This window comes from Ambystoma mexicanum, chromosome 5q, assembly GCF_040938575.1.
Source record: "Ambystoma mexicanum isolate Mex_15411 chromosome 5q, UKY_AmexF1_1, whole genome shotgun sequence".
Classification (NCBI taxonomy): domain Eukaryota; kingdom Metazoa; phylum Chordata; class Amphibia; order Caudata; family Ambystomatidae; genus Ambystoma; species Ambystoma mexicanum.
In genome coordinates, this window is record NC_090933.1 from 1077395967 (window position 1) to 1077423575 (window position 27609).

At 47.6% G+C, this 27609-nt stretch overlaps 1 protein-coding gene across 1 annotated transcript in view; it reads right to left on the bottom strand.

Moving 5' to 3' along the window:
- ATAD2 (ATPase family AAA domain containing 2) overlaps positions 1-27609 on the bottom strand; it is a 750324-nt gene that overhangs the window by 371799 nt on the left and 350916 nt on the right. The window contains exon 14 of the mRNA XM_069621583.1: positions 8989-9148. Within this exon, the coding sequence (XP_069477684.1) occupies positions 8989-9148 (160 nt within the window). The remainder of the gene's footprint in view (positions 1-8988; positions 9149-27609) is intronic.

Below are 27609 nucleotides of genomic sequence, written 5' to 3' on the forward strand. Positions count from 1 at the left end.
TTTGGTGAGAAGCAATTGACGTCTCTAAATACTGATGGAATGTCTGCGATGTACAATTTAAATAGTAACGCCGCGAGGGGGCAACCCTGTTTAACTCCATTTTTAGTCGCATGTAGACAAGTGATGGCGATTTATCTTGTATTCTTTATGAGGATGCGTGATGGTGTTACCTGTAATCAGGTTATTGCAGTTATGACATTGTGTTGTACCTTTGAAAATTTTCCTGAGTCCGTCTTTCAGCGGAGAAATCAGCCTTGACCAAATGTTCTCTGATTGACTTACTTTTATTATAGGCAAAAAGTGGGGGTTCTGGAAAGAGTCTTTTCATCACAGAATCAAGTGTGAGAGTTGTCCAATTCTTCTTGATGATTTTCTTTATTTTTGGACTCTGTTGGGAGTAGGTGGTAACATATACCAGTTTCTCCACTTGTTTTTTCTTTCGGTTTCAATGCTTCTTCTCTGCTGATCCTGCTTACTTTATCAGCACTCATGTTTATGTTCATTGGTTGATAGCTGTTAGGCAGAATCCTGTGCAGTTCCCTTGGGGAACACCGCAAAAAGATTAAGACTACAGGAATAAGCAGTAAACCCAATTGGTAGCAGTCTGTACCACCCAGATTTAGCTGGTAGCTGTGGCTGAGCAGTCAGACTTCTCTAAAGAGTAGGGCAGTATATAGAGTATACACAATAGGGCTAAAAACACAGAGCAAACAAACACTGACCAGAGCCTTGTATAAAAAGTATATAATTTATTTAAAACAAAAACACACTTTAGGCAATATACTAGCACTCTAAATCAAAAGCAAGTTACAACACAGTCAGGCAAAGTATACACACCTCCCTTAATAACTATTAGACAAGTCAGAATTAAAACACCACGAGTTATTAAACAGATGTGAGCGCATAACCTAATGGCACTCCAATAGTTAAAGGGAGAGAAGAAGACAGAGCATAGAAATAAAACAGGTCCCAACACTTTTAGGAGTTCTCAGCAAGGGAACAAAGGCAGTATATACTGTAGAGCAAAAGTTCATATGCCAGGCCCAATTTAAATGGAGCAAAGCGAAATGTGCCCAGGATCACACGGTTTGAAATGCACTAAAAGTCTTGGCAGAATGTTCAAAAGAGGTTGGGGTGATTCGAGAAGGTAAAGTTAGAAGGTCTGGGGCCAACCCAGTTGGCAGGCCAAGGATTTAAGGGTCACCTTGGACAAACCGAAGAAAGGGAGGCCAGGCAGGACACACTACCTTAAACAGAGAGGAAGCTCCAGAGGTGGCAGTTGTTACTAGCAGTGGTTGCAGTTTGTTCTTTCGACCAGGGGAAGAGAGGATCTCGTCGAGGAAACGTGGAGTCGTTGCACTGCACAGGGATGAAACCAGCCGCAGAGTTAGTCGATAAAAGGTGCGTTCCTTTTATTCGCGGTCAAAGTGGTGAAGATTGGCTATCCGCCCGCCGGGGTGCTTGGCACGGGCGACTCGACCCAAGAGACGTCTTTGGAAGGCGAAAATGGCGAACTGGTTGGTCCCACTAGCTCAGAGGAAGAAGACTCATCCAGCAGAAGATCTTCTCTCGTCGTCGGGAAAGTGGTGAGGTAGTTGCAGCAGGGCTCCACCGGTATTGTCGTCGTTGCAGATGGCTCAGCTTCTTCCCTCTTCGGATTCTTCGGTCCTGTGGCGACTTCTGAAGTTCCAGTCCCAAAAGCCCTGCTTTTATGGAGAAAAAAACCCATTCAACAGCCTAGCTGTCATTCAAACATGCTAAGTGGTGAGCCGGGCGGCTCACCAATGACCCAATCAGAACAGAGTGCGACATGAGTTGCTAAGGCAACGCAGTCCAGGGTGCCAATTCCCCTCCCCACCCATCCTGTGGAACTCAGTCTCGCACCATTTGGAGGGCTTCTGTGGAGAAGCCCGCCAAAAAGTGGAAGGTCTCGACCTTGGTCAGAGTTACAGAGACGGACACGAACGCCATTTTAGAAAAGAGTTCTGGCAAAAAGACCCAACCGATTATTTAATATTAAATAAATAAACCGGCGGTATCTTTAACATTGCACCAAAAAGTGGTGCGTTTAAAATCAATGGGAAAATCCCATAGGAAATATTCTGGTGGAATATTTTGCGTGGTAACCACTGCCACCAGCCAGAAACTCGACAAGAGGGGACTGCACAGTGCCCCATTGAAAACCGACCCTGGGGCAATCTAATTACCCCCTTCCAGTACTTCCACACTATGATGGTTTGTACTGGTTCTGTTCACAATTTTGAACTAGTAAAGTCAATGGTGACTTTACCTGCCCTGGGAGACAGTAGTCATTCCCAGGGTCTGGAGTCTATGTTTGGGGGTCACTATGACCCCCCTGTGTTACTGCACTGAGGGTGCTGTGTCACAAAAAATAGATGATACCCTATGGAGTAGAAGGCCTGATAGCCCATAAGCACACAAAGAGTCAAAGACATACCTCAAATCATGCTTAAGAGTGGAAGGAAGAGAGTCTCACTTAGCAGGAGAAAAAAACAAACCCCAAAAATCCAGCAAAGCTGCTGGGGGGCTCACTAGGCTTGGGAAATTAGCCTTAGAAGAGAATTCTCCCTAACAATAGACTTTTTTCGAATTTGCTTTTGAGGACCTATCTTGTTTTTGTATTCATCTTCTGAAATAATCCGTCTGTATCTTAAGAATTGGCTGAATGGTATACTTTCTATTGTTCTCTGAGGATGAAAGCTGTGTGCATGTAGAAGACTGTTAATTTTGTGTAAATTGTAGTTTCAAGTTTGCCTCTTTTCTTGTATATTTGTACGTCTAAGAATTCAATTTTTTCTCTGCTGGTCTTCATTGGTAAATTTATCCTCAGTGCTATTCTGTTCAAATGTTGAAAATATATCTCTAGTTCTTCTGAAGGGCCACTCCCGATGCCGAATATGCCATCTATGAAGCGGTAAATACTTTTTAGTTGCTTCGTCCACCTTTCTTCATTGAAGATATTGGTATCTTCTAGGTATGCCATGTACGTGTTGGCATAGCTGGGAGCCATAGCGGCCCCCACTGATGTTCCTGACATTTGTATGAATTGTACTTGTCCTCGAACATAAAAAATGTGTTCTGTAAAACGATTTCTAACAATTTTAGGAACAATTTGTCTGCTTTACAATCTGTGTCTGATTTTAAAAATAACCACTCCATGGCTTCCTGTCCACCCTCGTGGGTGATATTGGTATAAAGACTTACAACATCCATCGTGAAGAGGATGTCATGTTCTTCATTTTTTTCGATGTTTTTTAATTTGTTCAGAAAATCGTTTCTATCTTTAATGTAGGTCTTGAATTTGTGAATCGAAGGTTGTATTGCCCGGTCTTGGGCTCAAGTAAACTGTTGTTGGCAGCTATGATTGGTCTTCGTGGCGGATTTCTCAGATCTTTGTGTGTTTTTGGTAACGTGTATATTATAGGCATTGATGGATGAATATTCGTCAAGAGGTTTTTTGTACGGTAGTTGATTAGTTCATCATTTTCAGCTTCATCTAGTGTGATGTTGATGAGTTTCTGAACTTTTTCTGTGGGATTTTCAAAAATTTCAAGATAAGTGTTGACGTCTGCTAATTGTCTTTCCATTTCCATTTTACATTGTTCTGAGTTCATCACTACCAATGCGCCTCCCTTGTCCGCTGGTTTCAATATTAAGTTTGGATTTTGCCATAGATTTCTCAGCACTTGTTGCTCCCTTTGTGTAAAGTTCATTTTGCTTCTTTTTCGATAATTCAGTTTTTCCAGATCTTTTAGAACCTGTTTTTGGAATAATTCAATCATAGGATTTTGTATTGGTGGCATAAATGTGCTTTTGAATTCATTTCTAAAAATGTGCAATCTTCTTTCGGAGGTCCCCATTCACATGTGTCAAAGAATAGTTTAAGTTTCATCTTCAAAGTCAATTTAAAGAAATCAATGTTTTCTTTTAAGAGTGAACTACTGTGGCTGGGGACAAATGAAATGCCTTTTTGTAATGTTTTTTCCTCGAATTTGCTCAGAGATATTAATAATAGTTTCTTGATATTTATGACTAGTTTCTTCTGTAATATTGAAACTAGTCATCAATATCTGATTACAGACTGAGCAAATTCGAGGAAAAAAACTTTACAAAAAGGCAAGGAAGTAGGGAGCGGTGTTCCAGCAAAGTTTGCTTGGGGTCAGTTAGTCCAACCAACCCAAGGGAAGAAGACGACATCCGTTCCGGTCTTCTCTAGTCGATACGAAATTCAGAGCTTCAGCACTGCAGCAGGGCTTCACCGTATAAACCAACGGTCCAGGAGGGAGCAGCAAGCTTCCCTTAGTTTCTTTCTTCGGATCATTCGTCAAGTGGTCGACTGCCTTCTGTTGAAGAGACCTCATCTTTTATGCGGGTTGCTCCCATTCAGGGACAGCCTAGCTGCCACTCACACAGAAGGGTGGCTCTCCTCCAAGGACAGCCAGCCAGTCACCTTTGGGTGCATTTAGGTAACCTAGCAGACTAACGACATGTAGTTTCAGGCACCTCCCTTGCTTCCTGCCCTGCGAGACGCACTAGAGTCAGAGGCGACCTTCAGCAGTCAAGCCTGCCAAAGGCAAAATGAACAAAAGGGTTAACCCTGGTTTGGGGCGCAGAGTAAAACCCAAGAAAGATCTAACAAGCTAGAAATGGTGAAAAATCAAGTCCGGGTCCATTTTGACAAAATGGGCACACATGGGTGCAATACTGCAGCTGAGAATTCAGCCTGCTGTAAAAACTCACAATGTTAGGAAAATTAAAGCACTGCCACCAGCCATTAAATGTAGTGAGGGTAACAAAACAGGTTACATGAGTAAGTAGGAAAAGGGGCCAAGTAACCCCCCCCCCACAGTACTTCCACATAAAATGGGCTGTACTGGACCTACATAGGAAAAACAGGTAAGTAACACCAATTTCACTTTACTATTGTTTACCCAAGAGAAGGTATTTAAGCATTAAGAGAAATCCAAAGGACTCTCTTTGACACTGCACTGAAGGTGCTGTGTGTCACAATACAAAAGGTGATGCGTATGGAGTTTGTCAGACTCCAACACCAAAAGAAACACAGAGTCCAAATCAGATCAAAAATACGAGTGTGAGAGAAAGGTCTCACTCCAGGATAAAAATGAAAAGTCCTAAAGGCCAGCAAAAGAGCTGGGGGTCTCTATGGACGAAGGGAATTAACACAAACGAGAATTCTCCCCCAAAACCTACCCTCTAGGGCACAAGGTGTAGGGCCTGCACAATGTCCAAGAAAGGAAGAACCGAAAAAGGCAAAAGGTACATTATACCCCATCCCCCACAGAACCTTAAAGATGAAGCAGAATTTGCAGCTGGTTTCCTTATTGATACAGACCCAGATTCCTGCTCCTTAGTCATGGTGACTAAAGGGGGGTCCTTTGGCAGGCTTCTGCGGCAGTACTCTGGAAAGGGACTCAGCTGCAATGGATTCCACTTGCTTCAGTGGCTTTGTGGATCTGGCGCCTTTTTCTTAGCGCCAAGAAGGAACGAACACCCCCGGTTGGATTTTCCTTTGTCTCTCAGTTCTGAACTCTGGTTGGGGTTTGACGAAGCGCTCCTGCAGGTCCACATGGATGCCTGCAAAGTTTCAGCCTGATTCGTTCTTCAGAAGCCTATGCACTTGATGGTCCAGGGGCCACTGATACTGGGCTATTGCAGCCCAGGAAATTCAAAGCAAGTCGGGGACGGCCTAAAACAAAGCAGGTCTTGAGGCTAGTTGGTCCCACCATCCTAAGGGAGTAAGACGTCCTTGGCGGGTATTCCCTGATGTGAAAACTGGGTCAGCACAGCTGCAAGGCTTCACTGGTGCTTTTGCAGTACTGGAAGGTGGTGCTGCTGGGGTCTCTGCTAGTCTTCTGCTTCGGATTACTTGTTCCAGTGGTCGACACTGCCTGTAGTCCCAAAATCCTCACCTTTTATGCGGATCCCATTTATTCACAGTCAAGTAGTTGGCATGTCAATCACCTGCGGTGGCTGTCCTCCAGGACAGCGATCCGCCCAGTTAGAACTCGTTTCAGCCTGGCATTCCTACAGACAAAGGAGAGCGAAGTTATGGGCTCCTCCCTCACTTCCTGCCATCCCAGACAAACTGGAGCCTGGGCGGGCTTTAGGGCTGAAGCCCGCCAAAGGCAAAACACCCAAAGGACCCAAACCTATTCTAAAAGGAGAATAAAGTCGCAAAAGGAACCAACAACAAAATGGCGAAGAAAGAAGACAGGGGCCATTTTGAGAAAATGGTCACCCATGGGTGCTGTACTGCAGTTGAGAAATCAGCACCCCAAATGAGGTGGTGTCTGCTGGACCCGCAAAAGAAAAGGTAAGTAAGATTGAAGTTAACTTACCATTCTTGGTAACTGTAGTTCTCGCAAGAAAATGTATTTAAACACTTAGGGAGTCCAAAGGACTCCTCTGTGACACTGCACAGAGGGTGCTGTCCGTCACCAAGCAAAAAGCAGATGTCCGTGGATTTTACCAGACTCCATTAAACAGTAAGAACAACAAATCCCAGTCAGAAACAAATGCATGGGCGAGTGGCAAAAAGTTCCACTCCCTCAGGCGGTTAAAATTAAAAAGAATCCAGAGTCCAGCAAAAGTGCTGGGTGTCTGTAAGGTTGAAGGGAATTAGCACAGAACTGAGAATTCTGCCCAACAACTGTTTCACAAGATGATGCACCGCAAAATGGCACAGGTCCCAGGGTATTGGTCATTTTTTGCAGGCCCGGGAGGTCGCAGCTCTTCAAGGGACGGCACAGAATGCAGGTGGTCCTGAGACTGGTTAGGCCCACCAGTCCAGGGGAGAAAGTCTTCGGGAGCTCTTCCCTGTCGCTCGGAAATCAAGGTTGGTTCAGCAGCGGTCACTCAAGAGCTCTAGCAGTTGCTGGGGATATCCTTCTACAAATTCCTCTTTGTATCTTCAGTCCAGTCGTCGAATGAGTTTCTACTTCAGGACCCTCGCCTTTTATGCAGGAAAACAGCCTGAGCCCACCAATCACCAGACATGCATCCATTCAAACTTGGGGAGTGGATATTCAATGGGACAGCCAGCCTCCAGCACAAACTGGTTCCAGGCAGGCAAATTGCAGGACGAAAATCACGGGTTGGATCGGTCACCTCCCCCACTCCATGTCCTTTCAGTCACTCTGAGGGAAAACAGTCAAAGACAAGAGACCATTCAAGACTTCCCCCACCCAGTCCGGTAGAAAGCAAAAGGAAGAACGGGCCTTGCAGAAGTACAGCCACCATTATAGTTAAATGGTGACCCTGGTGTCCCTTACCGCAGCTGCGAACGCAGCCTTCAACAAAAGTTCACAAAAAGCAGTGCAAAAGGTTACACTGCCACCAGCCTGTCGGAGGAACTTGGAACAGTAACTTCAAGTTAGAAAAATAGGTACGGGTGCCCCTCTTTGAGAGCAAGCATAGCCTAATGACCTGTTCTATGGGAAGGTACCCTCTCAAGAGTCGGCAGACACATTTTAGCTCACTGTACCTTTCACACAGGAGGAATAATCATTTTCATATCAGTCTTTGTCCCCGCCCACACAAGCAGTCCAGCACCGAAACGCTAGGCAATGCCTCCTTTGAACAGGAGTACCAACAAGAGTACCAACAAGAGTACCAACAAGAGTACCAACAAGAGTACCAACAAGAGTACCAACAAGAGTACCAACAAGAGTACCAACAAGAGTACCAACAAGAGTACCAACAAGAGTACCAACAAGAGTACCAACAGCAACCCCAGACACATTTGGGCCTAGTCGGGCCTCGAGGTGGAGTTGTGCCTTTGTCCCGCCCACTTTAGCAGTCCAAAGACTGATATGCAAATGTGTATTCCTCCTTTGTGAAATGTACAGTGAGCTAAAATGTGGGTGCAGACTCTCAAGTGGGTACCTTCCCATAGAACATGTCATTAGGCCGTGTTCGTTCTCGCAGAAGAGCGCCCATACCTCTTTTTCTAAGTAACTAAAAGTTACTGAAAAAGGGCACAAAAGGGAGACCAGTTTTCCCCTCAGCACTCCCCTTAAAATGGGGTGTGCTGATCTCGAAAAATAAAAAATAATGCAGGGATAGCGGTGGACTAAATAGGGTACCCCTGCCCCGGTAACATGCGTTACCCCAGGTAAAATAAAAAAATAAGCTCAAGGAGCTCCCAACAACACTGCACAGTGTGCTGTGAGCTGCAATACTAAAGAGTAGATGGAGGAAAGCATAACTCCATTAGAAAGTACCAATAAGAGCTATAACGGGTTACGATGGTTGGAGTTAAAGAATAAATGGTTATATATGATCTTACCGACCACAATTAAAATTTAATCACTGACAAAATAACAAACACAGAATACATATACATATACACACATATATATACATATATATACATATAAATATCCATTTTCTGCACCGTAAAACGGCGCAGTCTTCAGCCGAACTCCAAATATATATATTTTACATTTGGGAGGGCCACCCCCAAGCCCTGCTTTTTTTTATCCTTGCAACACCACCCCAACTCCATCCTGACCCATTTTAACCCCTTTACCCACTACCCTTTATTTAATGTTTGCATTGTTTTTCAGTGTTATGGTCCACTCTGAAATATACCGCTCGGTAATGTTTTAGATATATTGACTGGATACCGAATAAATGTGTGGAGAAAGGCTCCCACTTACTCGGAAGAACAAGTCTAAAAATACAATAGTCTGGCAAAAAAGGCTGGGGGACTCTCAAAGTGGGGAGAATTTAACTAAAGAAGGAAAGTCTAACTAGCAGACATTCTCACACCCCTCAGGGGGGCATGTAAAGCTGTATATGGTCAACATAAATCTCACAATGCCTCAAGTAAAAAGGCATAAAGTAAACCATTTCTTTTTTAAATAGGACATCAGCAGTACATTTAAGTATTATTCAACACAATTTCACATCTGCTACCAACAGTTAGCATCAGGTTTTACTTACATCTTTATCCGGCAAACTAAAAAGGAATTCTCTGTCAAAGCGGCCAGGCCGTCTTAAAGCAGGATCAATGGAATCCAGCCTATTGGTGGCTCCAATTACCACGATTTCTCCACGGCAATCTAAGCCATCCATCAGAGCCAGGAGCGTTGATACTATAGAGCTAAGACGGAAAAAAAACACTGGCTTCAATTTTAATCAACTTGAATGACAAAAATGAGCTACTGCTTACAAAGACTTAACAGATGATACAAGAGGACTATTGTTTATAGAGAAAGGACAGATTTTAAAAGACACGAGTCAGTCACTACTAAACTACCAACCCTCAGTTGGATTACCCTTTGCGTCTATAAACATGAAATTCATTCAAAACACTGATCCTAAGGTCCAATAAAGCTATATTTTAACCAAATTCGAAACACAACCCAGGTCAGTAGCTATTAGAATGTTTTTCTAAACTCTGGTGGACAGATGCTTAGGCCACCCTTCCTGGAAATACAGGGACCCTTATCTGGCAGTACATCCAAACCAATTTGGGGTAGCTTGAAGCAGAGTAAGGCTAAATCTCAGAATGGGTAAGTGGGGTCAGGGGTCACCAATGAGTCCAGACAGTGAAACCCCAAGGATTACCATTAGACAGTATTTAAAATAAAAATATTTGTTACAGGCCCAGAAAAACAGTGTAAAGTACTACAATCCGGTGATATCACACATGCATTATTCCCGTAGAACATATATACAATCACATTAGTTGGTGCACAGACAAAACAAATGCACGATAATTCAAAAGGAATTGTATGGGGTTAGCACCAACAGCCCACAGCAATCTTTATCCTATCAATCCAGCCCTAAAATGAATGGGGCCTTGTGACCAAAGTTCACCAATAGTTTGAAGAGCGGGAAAAAAATAGGGTAACAGTTCTGGGGACTCGAAGATGTGTCCATAAGTTAGTAGAGAGTTCTAGCCAATAAAACTGTTCAAGTTTCAGAAGACTTACGCGAGCAAGTACTGACAAAGCCAAACTGATACAAAACATACAAACGTTTTACAAAGGGGAATGGGTTACCTGTAAGTATCTTAACATTTCTGCTACTGTGACAAGCTAACTCCTATGGCTGGTGGCAGTGGACATTTTAATGACTTGTGTTCTTGCACGCAGGCTGTCAAATCAGCCGCTTTAATGTACAGAAGGGTCACCATTCTCGTAGAATGGTGGCTTTTCTTTTCCACCATTTGCAGTGTGCTTAACCGATTTGGGTTTTCTGCCGTCTTGGGCAGGGGAGGTCCTGGTTGAAGTTTTGTCTTCGGCGGGGACCCTTTGTGTAGACCGCAGAGGTTCCAGAGTGTCTGAAATGAGGGAGGCGTCCGAAACTATGCAGCCCTTTGTGTTCCAATTTAATTTTTGAGGGAGAGAGAAAGAGGAAGAAAGAGGACATTTTCCCCACCCTGTCGTATCATGGAAGAAAGGGTCAGCACAGCAGCAGCCACTCAGCAGGCATCACTGTAAGCAGCTGCAGACATCTCTTTGGAACTGGTTCCAGTGGTCTACTGTCTGTGCACCAGGAATCTAGTTTCTTATCCAGGACCCAGCCAATCAGCAGTTATGCCACATTCCAACTTTGGGGGGTGGCTGTCCTTTCAGGGAAGCCAGCCTCCCATTGCAACGGGTTCTAAGCAGGCATTCTAGAAGACAGACCAGAGAAGTTTAGGGATCCTCCTCCGCTTCCTGTACTCAGACACACTGGTGCCTTGGCAGATTTTACAAAGGACAAACTCAAACCGGGACCTCCCAGAGCAGCAGAAGGACAATGAAAGGGCAAGCAAACAAGAAATGGTGAAACAATTGAACAGTCACTATTTTGGGTCAGTGGTGACCCTTCTGTGCATTACTGCGGCTGTGAGAACAGCTTGCGAGTAGAAATTACACAAAAGTTGGTCGCACCGATGTAAGGGGAGTTTTCCTAAAGTCTACCAGCAGGTGAGAAACTATAAAACTATCCCTTGGTATACAGGCTTCAACTTTTAGTATAAGTCTGTACTACCCAAAGGTTTGGTAGAATGGCAGAGCAGCCAGGCTTATTTTATGAGGAGGATGTGAGCTGAAGGTCAGTACAATGAACTCAGCAAACACATAGGTCCAAAGAAACTCTCACACACTTGTAAAAGTAAAATATACATGTATTTTATAAACACAAGGCAAAGATAAGTAAATACTATTTTTTTTTTAATTATTTGTTTGGGTTAATTAAAAACCTTTACATTTCTTAAATAGAAATAACAAAAGAAAAAATGCTTTAGCAGAAATACATAATACAATACAGGGCATGCATTAAATATCTACATTACAGTACCAATCTCCCAAAATACATACATTAATAAAAACAAAATAGAAATACTTAATATGGCAGATGCTCAGGTTCATGATTATAAGTATAACTGCTCTGTATTAAAATAAAGTGCACACGTCTGAGAAAAATCGCTTTACTGCCAATTGTATAGAAACTGAGTTGCAGTGCATCATGTCCCACCACAGTTTGTGTAAACAAGTTCCAGATTGCGCACAAAGTTTTTAAACTAGATTATACGCTGCCCCCTCAGAGCTTCGGATTCCGTCAAATGCTATAATGTTTCCCTTTGCTCACAGTTATTACATAATTGACAGCCTTTTCACTGCTTATCTCGCCTCTTGCCAACAAGATCTCCCTTGTCGGGAGAACAGTGAATCTAACACAACATTTTGGCACTTATTCTGATCAGGGAACTTTACCAAATATGGTTCTGGACAACCCATCTTTTATTGATACGAGAGTACAATTTAGTACTTGACACTGCATCCACAGTTCGAGCTCAATCATTTTGCTGCAGAGACTTTCGCCTTCAATGGGTATTGGAGCATAGTTTCTAAGGTTGAACCCTGATTAATTAAGGACAATAAGCCTTCATCATAGAACAAACTAATAAAGCCTGCCTGAGGCAATCCTTCATGTATCCCCTTACCCAGTAATTAGTCTAGGGTTTCATTCGTACTCATGAACAGGTTTCTGCACAACGAACCTTCTCCATTCCACTATACTTTTGATAGATTGTAGTCCTAACACGTAACTGATTACTGTTTACCGAAGTATGTGCCATTATCAGTATAGTAGAGACCTCCAAATAAGGGCTTCATATTTATTAATCTCTCCACCTGCCCACACAGGGAACAATTCTAGAACATAGCAAAGCCACGGTATGGTTTTTGAATGATAAAAGCGTAAAATTAGGAGCATAGAGAATTTACCGTATTTCGTGTCCATTTTCTTCATTTGCGCAATTAGTTTGCGAGCCTTACTTTTTTCAAGTTACGGTAATTACACTTTTTAAGCACCTTAAAGATAGGAAAACCCAAATAGATCATGGATGTCTTCACCACCAATTTTACATTATTTAAGAACCAAGTAAAACCTATTTAAGTAGTACATTTACTTAACCTCATTACAACTGTCTTTCGCGGATTTACCTTCAAGAACTTCGACCCAATATAGTCCTTGAAAGCAGTTAGAGTCTTATAGGGGTATGATTCAACAATATGAAATGGTCCACGTAGGACGACCAGCACATTTTTTCCCCTTGATCTTGGGAGGTACAAAGGCTGCCACATCCAATACGCTTCCTGCATCAGCCATATATAAGTTGAATTGGGCTGGGGCAAATCTAGAGCCTTGCCAGAGACCATTCTATGCCCGTAAAGCATTGGATAGAAGCCCCTCTCGGCTCATATGTATTTGTATTTTTGACCTGTCATGCAAGTGAATATAGACAGGAGAACCGCTGTTTGTTTTGGGTACACCATTCTTCAATATACTTTAGAACAAAGTCTTGCAGTTACATTGACTTAGTCTCAGGTGCCCACGTTTTGCTCAGAAAAGGCAAATGGCCTCTTTCCTCAGTGTTTCAATATGTTATTGGTTTTTATTTTTCTTTCCCATTTTTCTTATTGTGCATTTGACAGTGCCCTTTGTAATAACACGTGTTTCGATGATCCCCCTCGTCTTTCAAATAAGGGCTTATTTTACATTTGCAAATTATAATTTTCAAAAAGACCTTTAGTATTTGCAAATAATATTGATCACATGAAAAACACATTAAACCCCTTCAGAAATAAATGCTTTTGTTTATGAACTGGGACGTTTCCACAGCGTTTACTAAGGTCCAGAATTGTCTGGTGTTGCCATCTTTCAGGGCTGAAATCATATGTTCATGTAATTTTGGTATATAAGCGCACGGTGTCCCTTAGTCCAGTTTCTACATTTTTGTTTAGCCTCCTTTACTGCCTTATGTTTTAAGTCATTAGATATTGGGTTATTTATTATTATACGTATTTCTCTGCAACATTTTCTTGATATCCTGTACTATCAAATCAAACCCAGATTTATGCTTTTTTGTTGCCGGACGGACTACCGTGTCTTTCACATTTTTTAAATTAGCAACTGGATATAAGGAGCGAAGGATGTGTGTGAATATGTAATCAGTTTCGTATCCATGGTGGAGCAAATTAAATCAGTCATAAAAAAAGAGTAATTTAGCAACATTTCCTTTATGCCTGACAATCTTGACTTTCTTGGTATTCACACTCAAAAGTACCATTTAGTGTTTACTTGTGTTACCTCCTACAGATGCATATAGAAGGGCCTGTAGCATCTTGTGATCACTAAACGTAATGTCTTATTTTGAACTCTTTGACCTGGTCAAAAAGACCCTTCGACAGAAGCATATAATCAATGTTTGATGTGGGCTTGCCGAATGACCATGTGTCGGAGCTCACATTGGAGACCAGAAGCACATTTATGGGATTATAAATCCCAATTGACAAACATATCTAGCCAGATTTGTCCTTGAAGAGTCTTACTCGTGCACAAAAGGGGAACATTTAAATGTTTAGGTTCATTGGTCATCAGCGATGTTAATGCCAACTCAGAACAATGACTGTCATTTATAGCTGACAACTGGCATTCTAAATTTAGATCTCCAACTATAATTATCTGAAACCCCCCCTAGTGTGTTAGTCATTCAGTCTTCAATCAAGCAACTTATTACTCTAAGAGTCTCGCCAGGATTTGACAAGGGGTTCCAATATATATTAATCTACAGTAGGTCTTGGCACGGATACTTTAGGGGAAGCTCTAGCATGACAGCTAGCACTCCTATCACAACATTTAAAGTGTTAATCCCGTTATATCATGCCCATTTTCTATTGCTACTACGAACCCACCACCTGGCCCCCTTTTGCCCCCTTAATGGCTAATTCAACTCAGACTTCATATCCATCAAAACTCAGGATGGTGGTCAGCCATGTTTCATGAAGACGGATAATTGAAAATTAATTTAAGCCAAGGTATAGTTCTGTAGAAGAACTTAAGTTCATAAAGCCTCTAGAATTACATGGTGTTATAGAAAATTGTTGAGTCCGGCTAAAGCTAAGTTTTTAGGCCTTGTAAATGGATTCTCTCAGCGAGCAAGCCATCTCCAGTTCTGGTGTTCCTCTAAGCGATCTCTCAAACCCTCCCACTCGCTGTTTCTCATTGCCCTCATTGTACGTGCCTTAGGGGATAATTTTGATTGCCATGATATACATGGCTAAATCCACTGCTAAAAAGGTAGAGGGATCATATGCCAATTTATTTAGATGGTTTAGCTCCGCTAGCAGTGCTTCGTACACTACACAGGAGTGTGAAAACAGCTGTACTTGGTCGCACCAATCTGGATGAATGAAGATTACCAGTTTAAGGTACCCAGATGTTACGAGTCTTAAACTTGGCACTTTATTTAACAAAGCTGGGACTCTCCACCTATTAAGTCCCCCGTACCTGAATATGCAATACAATACCAGGATTGGATTGTCCAGGAAACCTGGATTCCTCCATTGGACGGTACTAAGTACTGTTAAAAACTGATTTTGGCAGCCTAGGCTCCATGGGGATGGGGGGTAGGTTGATGTGTGATGTTGCAAGGGGCCACTTTGCGCCTTATAAATTATGTCCTTATCAATATTCTGGAGGCTTACATTTACTGTCCTCTGCAAACCAGTTGGATTTGGTAGGTCCCTATGATTTTGAGCTCCCGCCAATGGTGGAAGTGATCCCAGAAAACATTTTTTCCCCGGCCTCTAGTTATTTTTCCATCTAGGTCTCCAAGTGTGTCTTTTAGGTTCAATTGAGCATCAAGTACCTTTTGGGGGGGGGGGCCTTTTCAGTTAGAGGTTCAGTTCCACCCCACGCACCCATCATGTCCATTAATTAATGTAGACCTAATCATTTTGATAATTCCCTTGGTAACAACAACTTCCTCCCCAGACACACATGAATTCTCCCCTTACCCCGCGGTGCAACCACTACCTGGGGCGTTCGGAGACCTTGCATTAGTATCCTTGTGGATCACCACCCCCTCGTCCCAGTTTCCCTTTTTTGAAAATGGGTCATAAATTCCTTGTCCCATATCATGCCTTGTGCACCGGAGTGCTTGGGGACATGCTATATTGCGACCCGATTGGTCGGAGTGTCATTCAACTGGCCTATTGGAGAGCCAGCAGGCTTGGCCGGCCCTCAAGGACCACACCCAAGGCCCCTGTCAGCTACCTGTCCGATACATGTACGCTATGGTCGCCTGTGTGCTGCGGGTGCCCCCCACCCTCCCTATGGTCGCCTGTGTTGTGTGAGCACCACCCCCTTCCGCTGTTCCTCCCCCTCTTTTCCCTCTCCTCCAAGCCACGCCTGTCAAAACGGTCTATGAATTTGTATGCTGCCGTCATCCTGCAACATGGGGTTAGGCAAACAATGACATAAGTGCTTGCAAAAACATACAAAAGTAAGCCTTCAGCGCTGCGATGCCAGATTGCTGTTGTGCGCTTTATAAATGCAAATAAATAAAACTAAATAAATGGTAAAAGGATTCCTTCCCAGTCATAAGTGTTTTTTTCCCCCTACATTTATGCTTCATAGCACTAGTGCGGGAGTCTATGGCGTCCACTTTATTCCCCCAGGCCCATCTCCAAAGTCATTTCATTCAGTAGTTGGAGTTCTGGTGAGTTGTGAGGTGCAACTGCCCCCTCCCCAAGAATTGTGTCCAAATTATACATTTGTATTCTTTTCCGGCCTTTTTTGGTGAAGTTGGTTTCCTCCATATCCATGGTTGCGGACACAGTTGGAATTTGAGGGGACTGTTGCCAAAACTGATTTGTATGTATCCATACATACTTCCACTGTCTTCCCTGCCATTGCTGAATGACCTTACAAAAGATTTACAAGGTTACTCACCGTAGTGACCACCTTACTCCTAGTCCATAGTCCCCTTTCCTCCATACTTGTGGGACATCTCTCCGTCCTGTGGGACGGGACCGGAGCACTTTGTAAAAAGCATCCAAATTTTTCCAAAAGTGTCCTTCCTCTCTTTCCTGCGCGGGGCCCGGCACGCGGCCATAACCCCGCCCACCTTGGCTCCGCCCTGCGCATCGCCCCTCAGTCCTTTTCTTTGCCAGGTCAGAGACCCTTTACCAATAACAGAGGAACCTTGTCCCGTCCCCTTTCCTCCATACTTGTGGGAGATTCCCAAGCACTCCTTACAGGAACTACGGGTGGATGGAAATACCCCTTACTGAAAAAGGTTCTTCAGCACAGCCTGACCAAACTGAGCATCAGCTCTAGAACTCATATCGAGGCAGTAATGCTTACAGAAAGCAGACGGAGAGGCCCAAGTAGTTGCCCTAGCGATGGACTCCCAGGGAACATACTTCTGAAAAGCAACCGCAGCTGCCTTGCCCCGCACCAGGTGTGCATGAATACCTTTAGGAGGTTTCAGCTTTTGGATAGTGAAAGACTCGGTGATGCAGGCGGAAATCCACCCAGAAATAGTTGCCTTAGACGCCTGCTTGCCTTGAGGGTTGCCGAAAGTCACAAAAAGTTGAGAAGAACCTCTAAACTCTGAAGTCCTATCCAGGTAGAACTTAAGAGCTCTTCGGACATCAAGACAGTGTAGAACCCTCTCCGCCTCAGAGGCGGGGTTCGGAAAAAAGACCGGTAGGGAGATCGATTGATTCAAATTGAATTTGGTCACTACCTTCGGCAGAAAAGCCGGATTAGTTTGAAGGACGCCCTTGTCCTTGTGAAAGACCAAGAAAGGATGCTCCACCGACAATGCCTGGAGCTCACTCACTGTCCTTGCCGATGTGACGGCGACCAAATAGGACACTTTCCAAGACAAGTACTTGAGGTCCACAGTAGCCACTGGCTCAAAGGGTTTATGGCACAGTGCTGTCAGGACAACATTGAGGTCCCATGGCGGGTGCGGATTACGAATTGGAGGGTAAAGGCGTGTTAAACCAGCGAAATGCCTCTTCACCACTGGGTTAGTCAGAGAAAATGAACACTGATCCGTAGAAAGATAAGCGGAGACCGCTGAAAGGTAAGCCCTGCATGACAGAACATGAACCCCTGACTCTGCTAGGGAGGACACGAAGGACAACATCGTGTCAACCGTGGCCCCTCCTTGGATCCAATTTCTTCTCTAGACACCAGTGACAGAACCTGAGCCATTTACTCTTGTACTGAGATCTGGTCGAAGGTTTTCTGGCTGCCTAGATAATACGCATGTTATCCGCAGACAAATTCAGATGCTCTAAAGACCTGATCTCAGGCACCATGCCGCCAAGCTGAGCGATTGTGGGGAGGGGTGCCACATCTGCTGTTCCCCTTGGTGAAGAAGATCGGGAGTTACTGGTAACCTGATCGGCGGACACACCGACAGGTGTTGAAGTTCTGGGAACCAAAACCTGGCCGGCCACCACGGAGCTATCAGTAGAAGAGAACAGTTGACAGAGCTCTTCAACTTCCAAATTGCTTGATGAACCAGAGGAAGAGGCGGGAAGGCGTAAGCTCTCATGTTGTGCCATGGGATCTCGAGTGCGTCCCCCAGAGAGAGGCTCCCAGCCCCCCTCTGGAGGCGTACTGATGAAGCTTCTTGTTCATCGCTGTGGCGAAGAGGTCCACCTCCGGTGCGCCCCAACGCAAGAAAATCCATGATAGGATCTCCGCCTTCACCTCCCACTCGTAGCTGACCACTGTCCGCCGGCTGAGGGCATCCACGGTGACATTTAGCTGGCCCGGGATGTGCACTGCAAGCAGCCAGACCCCATGAAGCACAGCCCACTCCCAAATCTGAATGGCCAGATCCACGAGAGGGGGAGACTTTGTTCCCCCCTGCTTGTTTATGTAGTACATTGACACCACACTGTTCTTATGCGGACCACCTTGTTGACAATGAGAGGTCTGAACGCCTTGAGCGCCAGAAAAAAATCGCCAGAAGCTCCAAATGATTTATGTGCAGGAGCTGGTCCTGAGGCGACCAGAGGTCCGAGACCTGAAAGAGATCTAACGTCGCACCCCACCCGAGGAGGGAGGAGTCAGTCGTGATCGTCACCATAGGGACCGGGTCCTGAAACCCCACACCCCCAGACAGATTGCTGAGAGATGACCACCAGTCCAGGTCCACTCTCATGGAATCCAGAATCATTATCCGCATGGAGTCTGAGACCACTGCCTGACGCCATGAATTACTAAGGGCCATCTGGGTCTGTCTCATTTTGAGACGAGCAAGAGGAAGAGCCAGCACACACGAGGCCATGAGGCCCAGAAGCCTCTGGAACCACCAGGCCGACATACTCTCCGACTGCGCAAACATCTGACACGTGGCCAACAGATCTACCAATCTGTCCCCGGTCAGGTACACTCTGAAGTTGATCGTGTTCCAACGAAAACCCAGAAAAATCAGGTCCTGAGAGACCGTCATGGAGAATTTCCGCCAGTTCACCGACAGCCCAAGATGGAACAGGAGCTGAAGGAGAGACTGGAGGTTGCCCGCTGCCGCCAGCGGACAAGGGCTGCATAAGAGCCAATCGTCCAAATAAGGATACACATGGATACCCTGAAGACGAAGTTAGGCCGCAATCACCGACATCTTCGTGAAGACACGCGGCGCCGAGCTGAGGCCAAAAGGAAGCACCCGAAACTGGAAGTGCTCCTCTCCCAAAGAGAAACGGAGGTACCTCCTGTGTGGAGCCCAAATCAGGATATGCATGTACGCGTCCTGAAGATCCACTACGCTGAGCCAGTCGTCCATCTGCAAAGAGGAGCGTATCTGGCTGGGCGTGATCATCTTGAATTTCTCTTGGGGTAGAAAGAGGTTGAACTGGGAAAGGTATAGGATGGTGCGCAGGCCAGCCTGGTTGGGTTTGGGCACCGTAAACAGCCGGGAGTAGAAGCCCTCCCCTCGCTCCCCAAAGGGAACGGGTTCCACAGCCCTGAGGTCCAGGAGTTTCTGAACCTCGGCGTTGAGGGAGGGCGAGCCCAACGGCTGAAAAGGAGGGTTGAGGGGTGGGGTAGGGGGTAAAGGCAAGCGGAAGCCCGCCCGAGCGACTGGCAAGACCCATCTGTCTTTTGTGATGTCTGCCATGCCTCCCAATGAGACGCAATGCGCCCTCTCGTGCGAGCGCGGAAAACCCTCATTTGGCAGGTTTATCGGTGGCGGTGCCACCTGAACCCGATGAGGAAGCTGAGGAGCGGGAGAAATACCGCGTACACTGTTGTCTACTGCGGTTATTCCCCGCAGGAGTATCCACTCTGCGATTCTTACGGTCGAGGAATCCCTTAAAACCAGAGGAAGGTCGCCCTTGCGACAACAGCCTTTGAGCCTTGAAGGGAGGTTTAACCAGAGCAGACAATGATTTAGCCGTCTGAGTGCTATCCTTGGTTTTGGTGAGCTCTACATCAGTAGACGAATGAAAAAGCTCCTTACCATCAAATGGAAGGTCCAATACTTTGTCTTGCACTTCCTTCGAAAACTTAGTGTCATGCAACCACGCTTGCCTCGAGTTATCAACCCCGAGCATCATGCCCCGAGCCGAGGTGTCTATGTGATGAGCCGCAGCCTCCAGGAGATACTGGGACAAGACCCTGGCATCGGAAAGGCCACCTCTGAAGTCTTCCAACTTCTCGACCGGAATGTGCCCCTCACACTCCGACAGACCTTTCCACATCCGCATGTTAGCTCCCGCCAAAATCAATTTGGCATTGGACTGCCTGAGCTGCAAGGCCGAATTGGCAAAGATCTTCCTCCCTAGGGAGTCCAGGAGCTTGTCCTCCTTTCCCAAGACCTGAGTAGCCGTCGCAGAAGAGGATGCTGCAGGTCTGGACTGCAACGTGGCCGCAGCCACCACTGTGGAGGAGAGAGATGGACAAGACAAGGCCACTTCCTCCGAAGAGTGTAGCCTGTACCTCGCGTCAATCTTTTTATTGACAAAAAGTCCTGAGTGTGGCTTCTCCCAGACTCTTCGGACCTCGGCCAAAACATCCTTCTGCAGGAAAAGGCCGGTATGCTCCAAAGAAGACAGGGTGAACACCCCAGAAAGCACGCCCTCCTGTGGAGCAGGTGCCTCGGGAACTGGAACATCTAAGAAATTCATCATGTCCAGTACCCGGTCATGAAAAGCTCTAACAGAGCGTGGAAGGTCCTTGTTGTCCTGCTCGCCTTGAGGGTCATCTGACAGGTCAGGATCCTGCTGAACCTTGTCAGGCTCTGCCTTGTCCACTGGGGACAACGGTGGCAAAGGCGGAAGAGCAGGGGCAGGCACCATGGGCAAAGGAGGCGCCGGCAGAACCACCAGAGGAACGGGTGGAGCCGGGGGCGCTGGTGGACAAATTTCCTTAAAAACCCCTTTGAAATACTCCCTCATGGGGTCGGTGCGCATAAGCACTTGAAATTTACTGAAAAAAGCGTCCTCAGGAGATTGCTTCGAAACCTGAGGAGGCCTCTCATGAGGTGGACAAACCCAGGGACGTAACGGAGAAGGGTGCCACGCCGGGCCCTCCGCCGACGTATCCACATAAATCAAAGGGGTTGCCCCTGCAGGCAACAAAACATTGTGCGGAAGAGGCATCCGGGCGTTCCAATCATATACAGGCCGGTAAGGATACGCACAAGTGACCTTAGGTTCACCCGAAGGACCAAACCCTACCCCACACGTAGTTGTAGGGGTAGTACCTAAAATGGCCGCCGTGGTCGTGGCGGGAACGGCCGCCATTTTGTCTTCATCTGAGGGGAACTGCGGCACGTGAGTAAGTGAGGCAGGGGTCCCAGTCGATGGATCAGGGGGTCTTAATTTTAGCCTTAACATAAGGAACCTCGGCAGAGCCGGTACTGTGAGGCCTGGAATGTTTCTGCGACATACCAACCGCCAACTGAGCCTTCGAAGGACGGACCTCGGCACTGCCGGTAAAAGAAGAACCTTGCTTCTTTGCCCCCTCAACAGATCCGGTATCACCATAAGAGCAGGAACGGTGAGAAACCGCTTTCACCGACAGGGCCCTGCCCGGCCCGTCAGAACTGTTGGTAGCCTTAGCCTCTGTACGAGGGACCTCGGGACTAGGCCCGGTAATAGCCTCATCGGCACGGGCCTCGAACATCCGTTCGGTAAACACAAGCCCAGCCAAGGCATCGGGGCGCACCCCGGTCTTGTTTTTGAGGGAAGCCGAAAGAGGCCTCAGAGCAAGCTCCGGTACCCTGTGACTCAGCAGAACTGGGTCTACACACAGCCCCCACTGGAGGGGCCTCGGAAGTTACTCCAGTGTACACAGGCCCCTTACAGAGACCCTCAGAGAAAACTCCGGTAGAATTATTAGGCCCGACAGGTACCTCAGGGCGAACCCCGTGACAGAGCGATCAACGCCCCTCCCGGCTCCAGAGGAACCAGGAAAGGTATCCCCCGGCCGGGGTGCTCTGAAAAGTAAAGAACTTACCGGGCGTTTCTTCTTCTCGTCGATGAAAGCCTGAAAATGAGATGGAGTGCGTCGGAACACCTCCGCCCACCGTTCCAACCGACGTTGAAGAGCCCGGACCGAAAGGGAGTCACAGTAAAAACAGGAGACCCAACGGTGTTCCGGACCCAAACACTCTAAACAAAGAGGATGGGGATCCGCCCTCGCGAAGAGACGATGACACGAAGAACAGTCTGGAAAGTCTAATTTAAAAGACAGACTAGAAGACGAACGCTAGCGAGAGCCAGAGAAGGAAACAGGGAAGAAAGTCTTCCGAGGATGCAAGTGCATCCGGCCCCAATCGAGCGGAGAAAAGGACTGAGGGGCGATGCGTGGGGCGGAGCCAAGGTGGGCAGGTTTACGTCCGCAAGCCGGGCCCCGCGCAAGAAAGAGGAAGGACAAATTTTGGGAAAAATTTGGATTTTTTTTTACAAAGTGCTCCAGTCCCGTCTCACAGGACGGAGAGATGTCCCACAAGTATGGAGGAAAGGGGACGGGACATGGGAGTAAATGACTTACGCCCACCGTGAAGGGAGGGATGCTGGGGGTAGGCTGTGTGGGGGGGGGGGGGGAGGTTTGAAGATGGGTATATCAGAGGAAGTGTCTAACTACACCGGACTAGGAACTTTTGATGCTCGTCTGCTGTGCCTTATGGACAAGAGCATTCATACGGGATTTGGGTGGGAGGGGAGGTTAGGGGAAAACATGGGTGATGTTGGTTGAGTTATGACATTTGGGGGAAGAGGGTTTTTTTTGGGGTTGGGAAAACAGGGTGAGGATGTTGGGAATCGTTATATCAAAATGCCAAAAAAGACGCTTTAAACACTGTCTTCCCTGCCAATAATGCTCGCTCACTAGATAATGTATTAAACTTTGTTCCTTCTGTGTCAGAAGCAGAAGGAGCAGGGATACTATTTGTGTCACCGATTCGAGCATTAAGGTTAATCAATTGAACGGTCATTGCCCAGAGGCACTTAGTATGCTCCCGCAATTCACTCAGAATCATCTCTTGAGGACCCCCCCCCGCGTTGCCCTGGCCCCCTCCTCCTGAGTTAAGGTGGGCACCTGAGCTGAGGGGAAAGAAGTATCCAGCTCCTTGTCCTGTCTCAAAGGATATTGGGACAGAGCTAACAGAAATTTCACCCGCAACAAAAATGGGCGGAGTGTCCAAGAAGGACAAGTCCACCAAATTTGTGGAAATGAGGACTTGCTCAAATACTTCTTTTTCTGCAGGTGGAGGTGCCGAAGCTGGGAAGACCTCAGAGTCCAGGAGCAGTGGCGACAGCTCACCCCACACTGATCCAACAGAACCTCTGCCATCTTGGTAGGGGGAACATCAGAGCTCTTGACATGCTATTTCTCCAGGAAGTAAATAAGAGTGGTGCTGACAAAATATGTTGGTGAGCAACCAGCACAGGTTTTTCTCTACGGCCTCTCATGTTCGGTTTCATTCTGTTTGACAGAAGAAATAAGTTACTTATCTGTAACTGTTCTCCAGCATGGGTCTGGCATGGATTCACATGCTCATGAATATTCCCCGTCAGGCTGGGAATCCTCAGTAAAGAGACAATCTCTGAACTGTCTTTGTCCTAATAACCAATCACTGAGCTCTGGGCCATACTGCCCCAAGCCAATGACTGCCCTCTACCTTAGCCCCTTTGGCAGCCATCTTCAGATTTGGTAGCACGTAAAGTGGCAGTAGGACCAAGAGAAGAGCCGCAGAGGGGTAGGCAAAGGGTTCGCATTTGGAGCCATGCCAGAGAACAGCAGTTACAGGTAAGCAACTCGTTTCTTCTCCAGCATGGGGTCTGGAATGGCTGCACATGCTCATGAATAAAGAATACATAGCAGTACACACATGCACAACCACGGGAGGGGCCAAAGGCTCAAAATGAGCATCTCTTAGCTCCTCACCAGGCTCACCTTCAAGCAAACAGGTTGTGCAGCACTGCTTGGCCGAGTCTGGACTTCTCCCTGGAATCCCCGTCGACGCAGTAGAATATCGTGAAGGTATGCGTCGACCTCCACGTAGCAGCCCTGCAGATGTCCTGCAGGGGCACCCCAGACAGGAACTCTGTAGTTGCAGCGATCACTCTGGTCGAATGGGCTCTCGGACAGCCAGGCAACGGTCGGTTTGCCAACCGGTCACAATGGGTGATGCAGCCGTAGAGCCACCTGGAAATGGAAGCTTTGGCGAGGGCCTTCCCATGGTTCACAGGACCAAAGTTTTCAAAGTTGTGACGTCTTCCAGAAACTCTTTGTGCGGTCCACGTAGCACTTAAGTGCTCTAGCCACATCTAGCGAGTGCAAGGTCCTCTCAGCCAACAGAGTCGGAAAAAAAAAAATACAGGTAACACCAAGGGCTTGTTTAGATGAAAGTCCGACAGCACGTTGGGCATGAAGGAGGAGTGCGTCCGCAGCACCACCCTTGTGTCGTGAAAAGTTAAGTAAGGTGGCTTAGAGGACAGGGCCTGAATCTCTCCCACTCCTTGTGCAGAGGCGATGGCCACGAAGAATGCCGTCTTCCATGAAAAGAACTTCGGTGGAACTATCTGCATTGGTTTGAATGGAGGGCCCATGAGCCTAGTTAATACCACATTGAGTTCCCACGCTGGGGCTGGAGCCTTCACCGGCGGGAACAAATGGAATAGTCCCTTGACAAACTCCTTAACCAGACCTTGACCATAATGACGACCGTCCCGGAGATCTGGTGTCGCGGGAGATAGCCGCCAGATGAACTTTGGAGGCATGGGCCAATCCTGCTTTGGCCAACAGATATGGCAGCACCTGCGGAGCCCTGACTCGTAGAGGGTCAATCTTCTGTGCACAGCACCAAACTGCAACCCTTCCAATATGCCCATAGCAATTAAGAGTAGACAATGCTCTGGCATTGGAAAGCACCTCCTTGCAGTCCGCTGGGAGATCACAACATCCTAACTCTAACGCTGCAGGAGCCAGGCCTTCAGGTTAAACGATCCTGGGTTGTGGTGCAGAATCACGCCTCCTTCCCTGGCGAGAAGATCTGCGACCACCAGAAGCTGGACTGGAAGGTACGCCGGCATGTCTAGAAGGTCCGGGTACCAGATCTACCTCGGCCACGCCGGTGCGACGATCACCCTGCACCGGGACCGTCTGAGTTGATCGACTAGTCGAAGAAGCAACAGCAATGGAAGGAACGCATACAGAAACAGGCAGTCCCAGATTAAATGACAATGCCTTCCCCATGCTCCCCGACTGGGGAAACCTGCTGGCGAACCTCAGCATTTGGGGTTTGTCGCTGTCGCAAATAGATCAATCTGGGCATTGCCCCATCTGCGGAACAGGCGATCCACTTGGTCCTGCCAAAGCTCCCACTCGTGGCAAGAGCGCAGCTCCCTGCTGAGAGAGAGTCGGTGACAGTTCTTCACCCCTGCCAGATGAACTGGGATGAGTAACATCCTTGGGTGACGGCCCAGAGCCACAGTTCCTGCGCTTCTTTGGCGAGCGCCAGGGATCTGGTGCCCCCCTGCTTCCTGAGGTACAACATTGTGGTGGTATTGTCCGAAGACCCGCACCACCTTGCGGGACAGAAGGAAAGAACTGAAGGCCCAAAACACTGCCCGCAGCTCCAGTTGATATGCAGCGTTTTCTCCTCCGGTAGCCACGTGGAGTCGGGATCCCAGAAACAGCGCGTACTGCGATGGAGTCAAGCAGGACTTTGCATAGTTCACTGAGAAACCCAGATCCATCCGCAGACGAACGATCCTCGCCGTATGGTCGGCAGCGATGTCCTTTGAACTGGCCCGTATGAGCCAGTCGTCCAGATAAGGCTAGACGTGGATCCCCTGCAGCCGCAGCTGTGCCGCCACTGGTGCCAGGCACTTGGTGAAAACCCTTGGCAGCGACTTCAATCCGAAGGGAAGGGCCTCGAATTGGTAGGGCTTCCCTCGAACCATGAAGTGTAGAAATTTGCAGTGCCCCTTGGGGATGTGAAAGTACACATCCTCCAAGTCCAGTGATGACAGTAAGTCCACCTTCATCTAGCTGTCCGAGCACGTGATCATCCGGAAACTGGACTGCGTGCATTTGTTTAGTCGACAGAGGTCTAGAATGGGCCTCCAGCTGCTGGTATTTTTTTTACGAGGAAGTACATGGAGTACACCGGAGACCCAGGACCTCGTAGCAACGAGCACAGCACCATTGTCGGCTTTTTTTTTTTAGGAGGCCCTACCTCCAGAAGCAGCTGAGGGACACGGTTCGCCAGCCGGCCTACCGGTGCTATACGGGGACACTTCTGTTGAAATTACAATGCTTGTCCGTGGGTGAGAGCTTCCAGCACCCAAAGGTTGTTGGAGATGGTCTTCCACACGCCGACAAAGATCGCCAGCCGGGCTCCCACTGGTGTGCACGGGTGGGGTCCCGACGCCACGGTCGGTACAATCCTGCTTGGACGTCGAAGGGCCTCCTTGGAGACCCTGACAACGTCCTCCCCTGAAGGCCTTGGAACAGCCCCTGTTTGTTTCCTGGGCAGATGATCGGGAGGGCTGGCGGTAAGAAGTGAAGCCCCTGCCAAAACCATTGGACTTGCTGCCTGAGGGCCGAAAGGACAGCCTCCGTTGAAGAGTGCCTAAGGCCTGAGCTGTCCCAGTGTCCGTCTTCATGGCTTGCAAAGACTCATCCACGGCCTTCCCGAACAAATTGTCTCAGTCCAAAACCTTCGACAGAACTTCCTGACGAAAGTTGGGTGGGCTTGAGCCAGCCACGACAATGAAGGCAAACGCTGTTGCCCATTTGGCAGAACCCTGCATCAGCGATGTCCGTGGCCACCATGATGCCGTGGTCCGACGCCACCTCACCTTCCAGCAGAATTTCTAGCGCCTCAGACCTCTTGTCGGGGAGGAAGTCCAGGAGGGGAGCGATATTGTACCACAGCTCCTTGCCATAGCGCGTTACGATGGCAAGGGCGTTGGCGGCCTTGATGGTAGTTGCCGCAGAATAGATGACCTGTCGTCCCATGGCATCTAACTTCTTGCCCTGGCTGTCCGGAGGAGTGGCTGCTGCCAAGGAAGAGCCACCTGAGGACTCCATGGCCGCCACCACTGATTCAGAAGACGGTTGGGCCCGCAAGCACTTGGGCACAGAGCCCAGCACCCTGTACTTCCCCCTCAAAGTGATCCCTTTTCGCTGGGCCCGTGGAAGGGTTCATCTTGAGGGACAAACCCTCGTCCCAGATGTCATCCAGGAGCGGGACCGAGAAGATGGTCTTTCTCTTCGCCTCACGGAGCCGATATAAGAAGCCCTCCTTCTCCTCTGGGGTGAGCTGAAAAAGTTCCAAAGCTCTGGAGATCGAGTGGAACGAGCCTATCTCGTCCGGCGGGGAAGACCTAGGAGGCGGAGACAGGAGCTCCCCTATCCCACCGTCGTCGTCCGTGCCAATTGTGGTCGTGTCAGGATTGGTCTCATCCCTCAGGGAGGTGGGAGGGGCGGGTGGCGAAGGGGGGCAAGGAGGTGTAGGGTCGCGGGCAGGGCAGCCAGCACAAAGGGCATCCTTGTCCATATCTCAGAGACCAGTGTATGCTGAGCCGAGAGAATGTCCACGAGAGGTCTCTAGGAGGTAGCTGAGGTGGGGTTGGCAGCTGAGGTGGCTGTGGAATAGGCAGCCGTCGCCTTGCTGTTCTTACTCGACTGTGTCCTCAGTCACCTTAGTCGCCGCACTCGTCGTAGGGCCTGTTCCTCAAGTTTACCTCCTCCTGGATGGGTTGCAGACCGGTGAGCTCCTCCTTAGGGGGATGGTCCGAACCC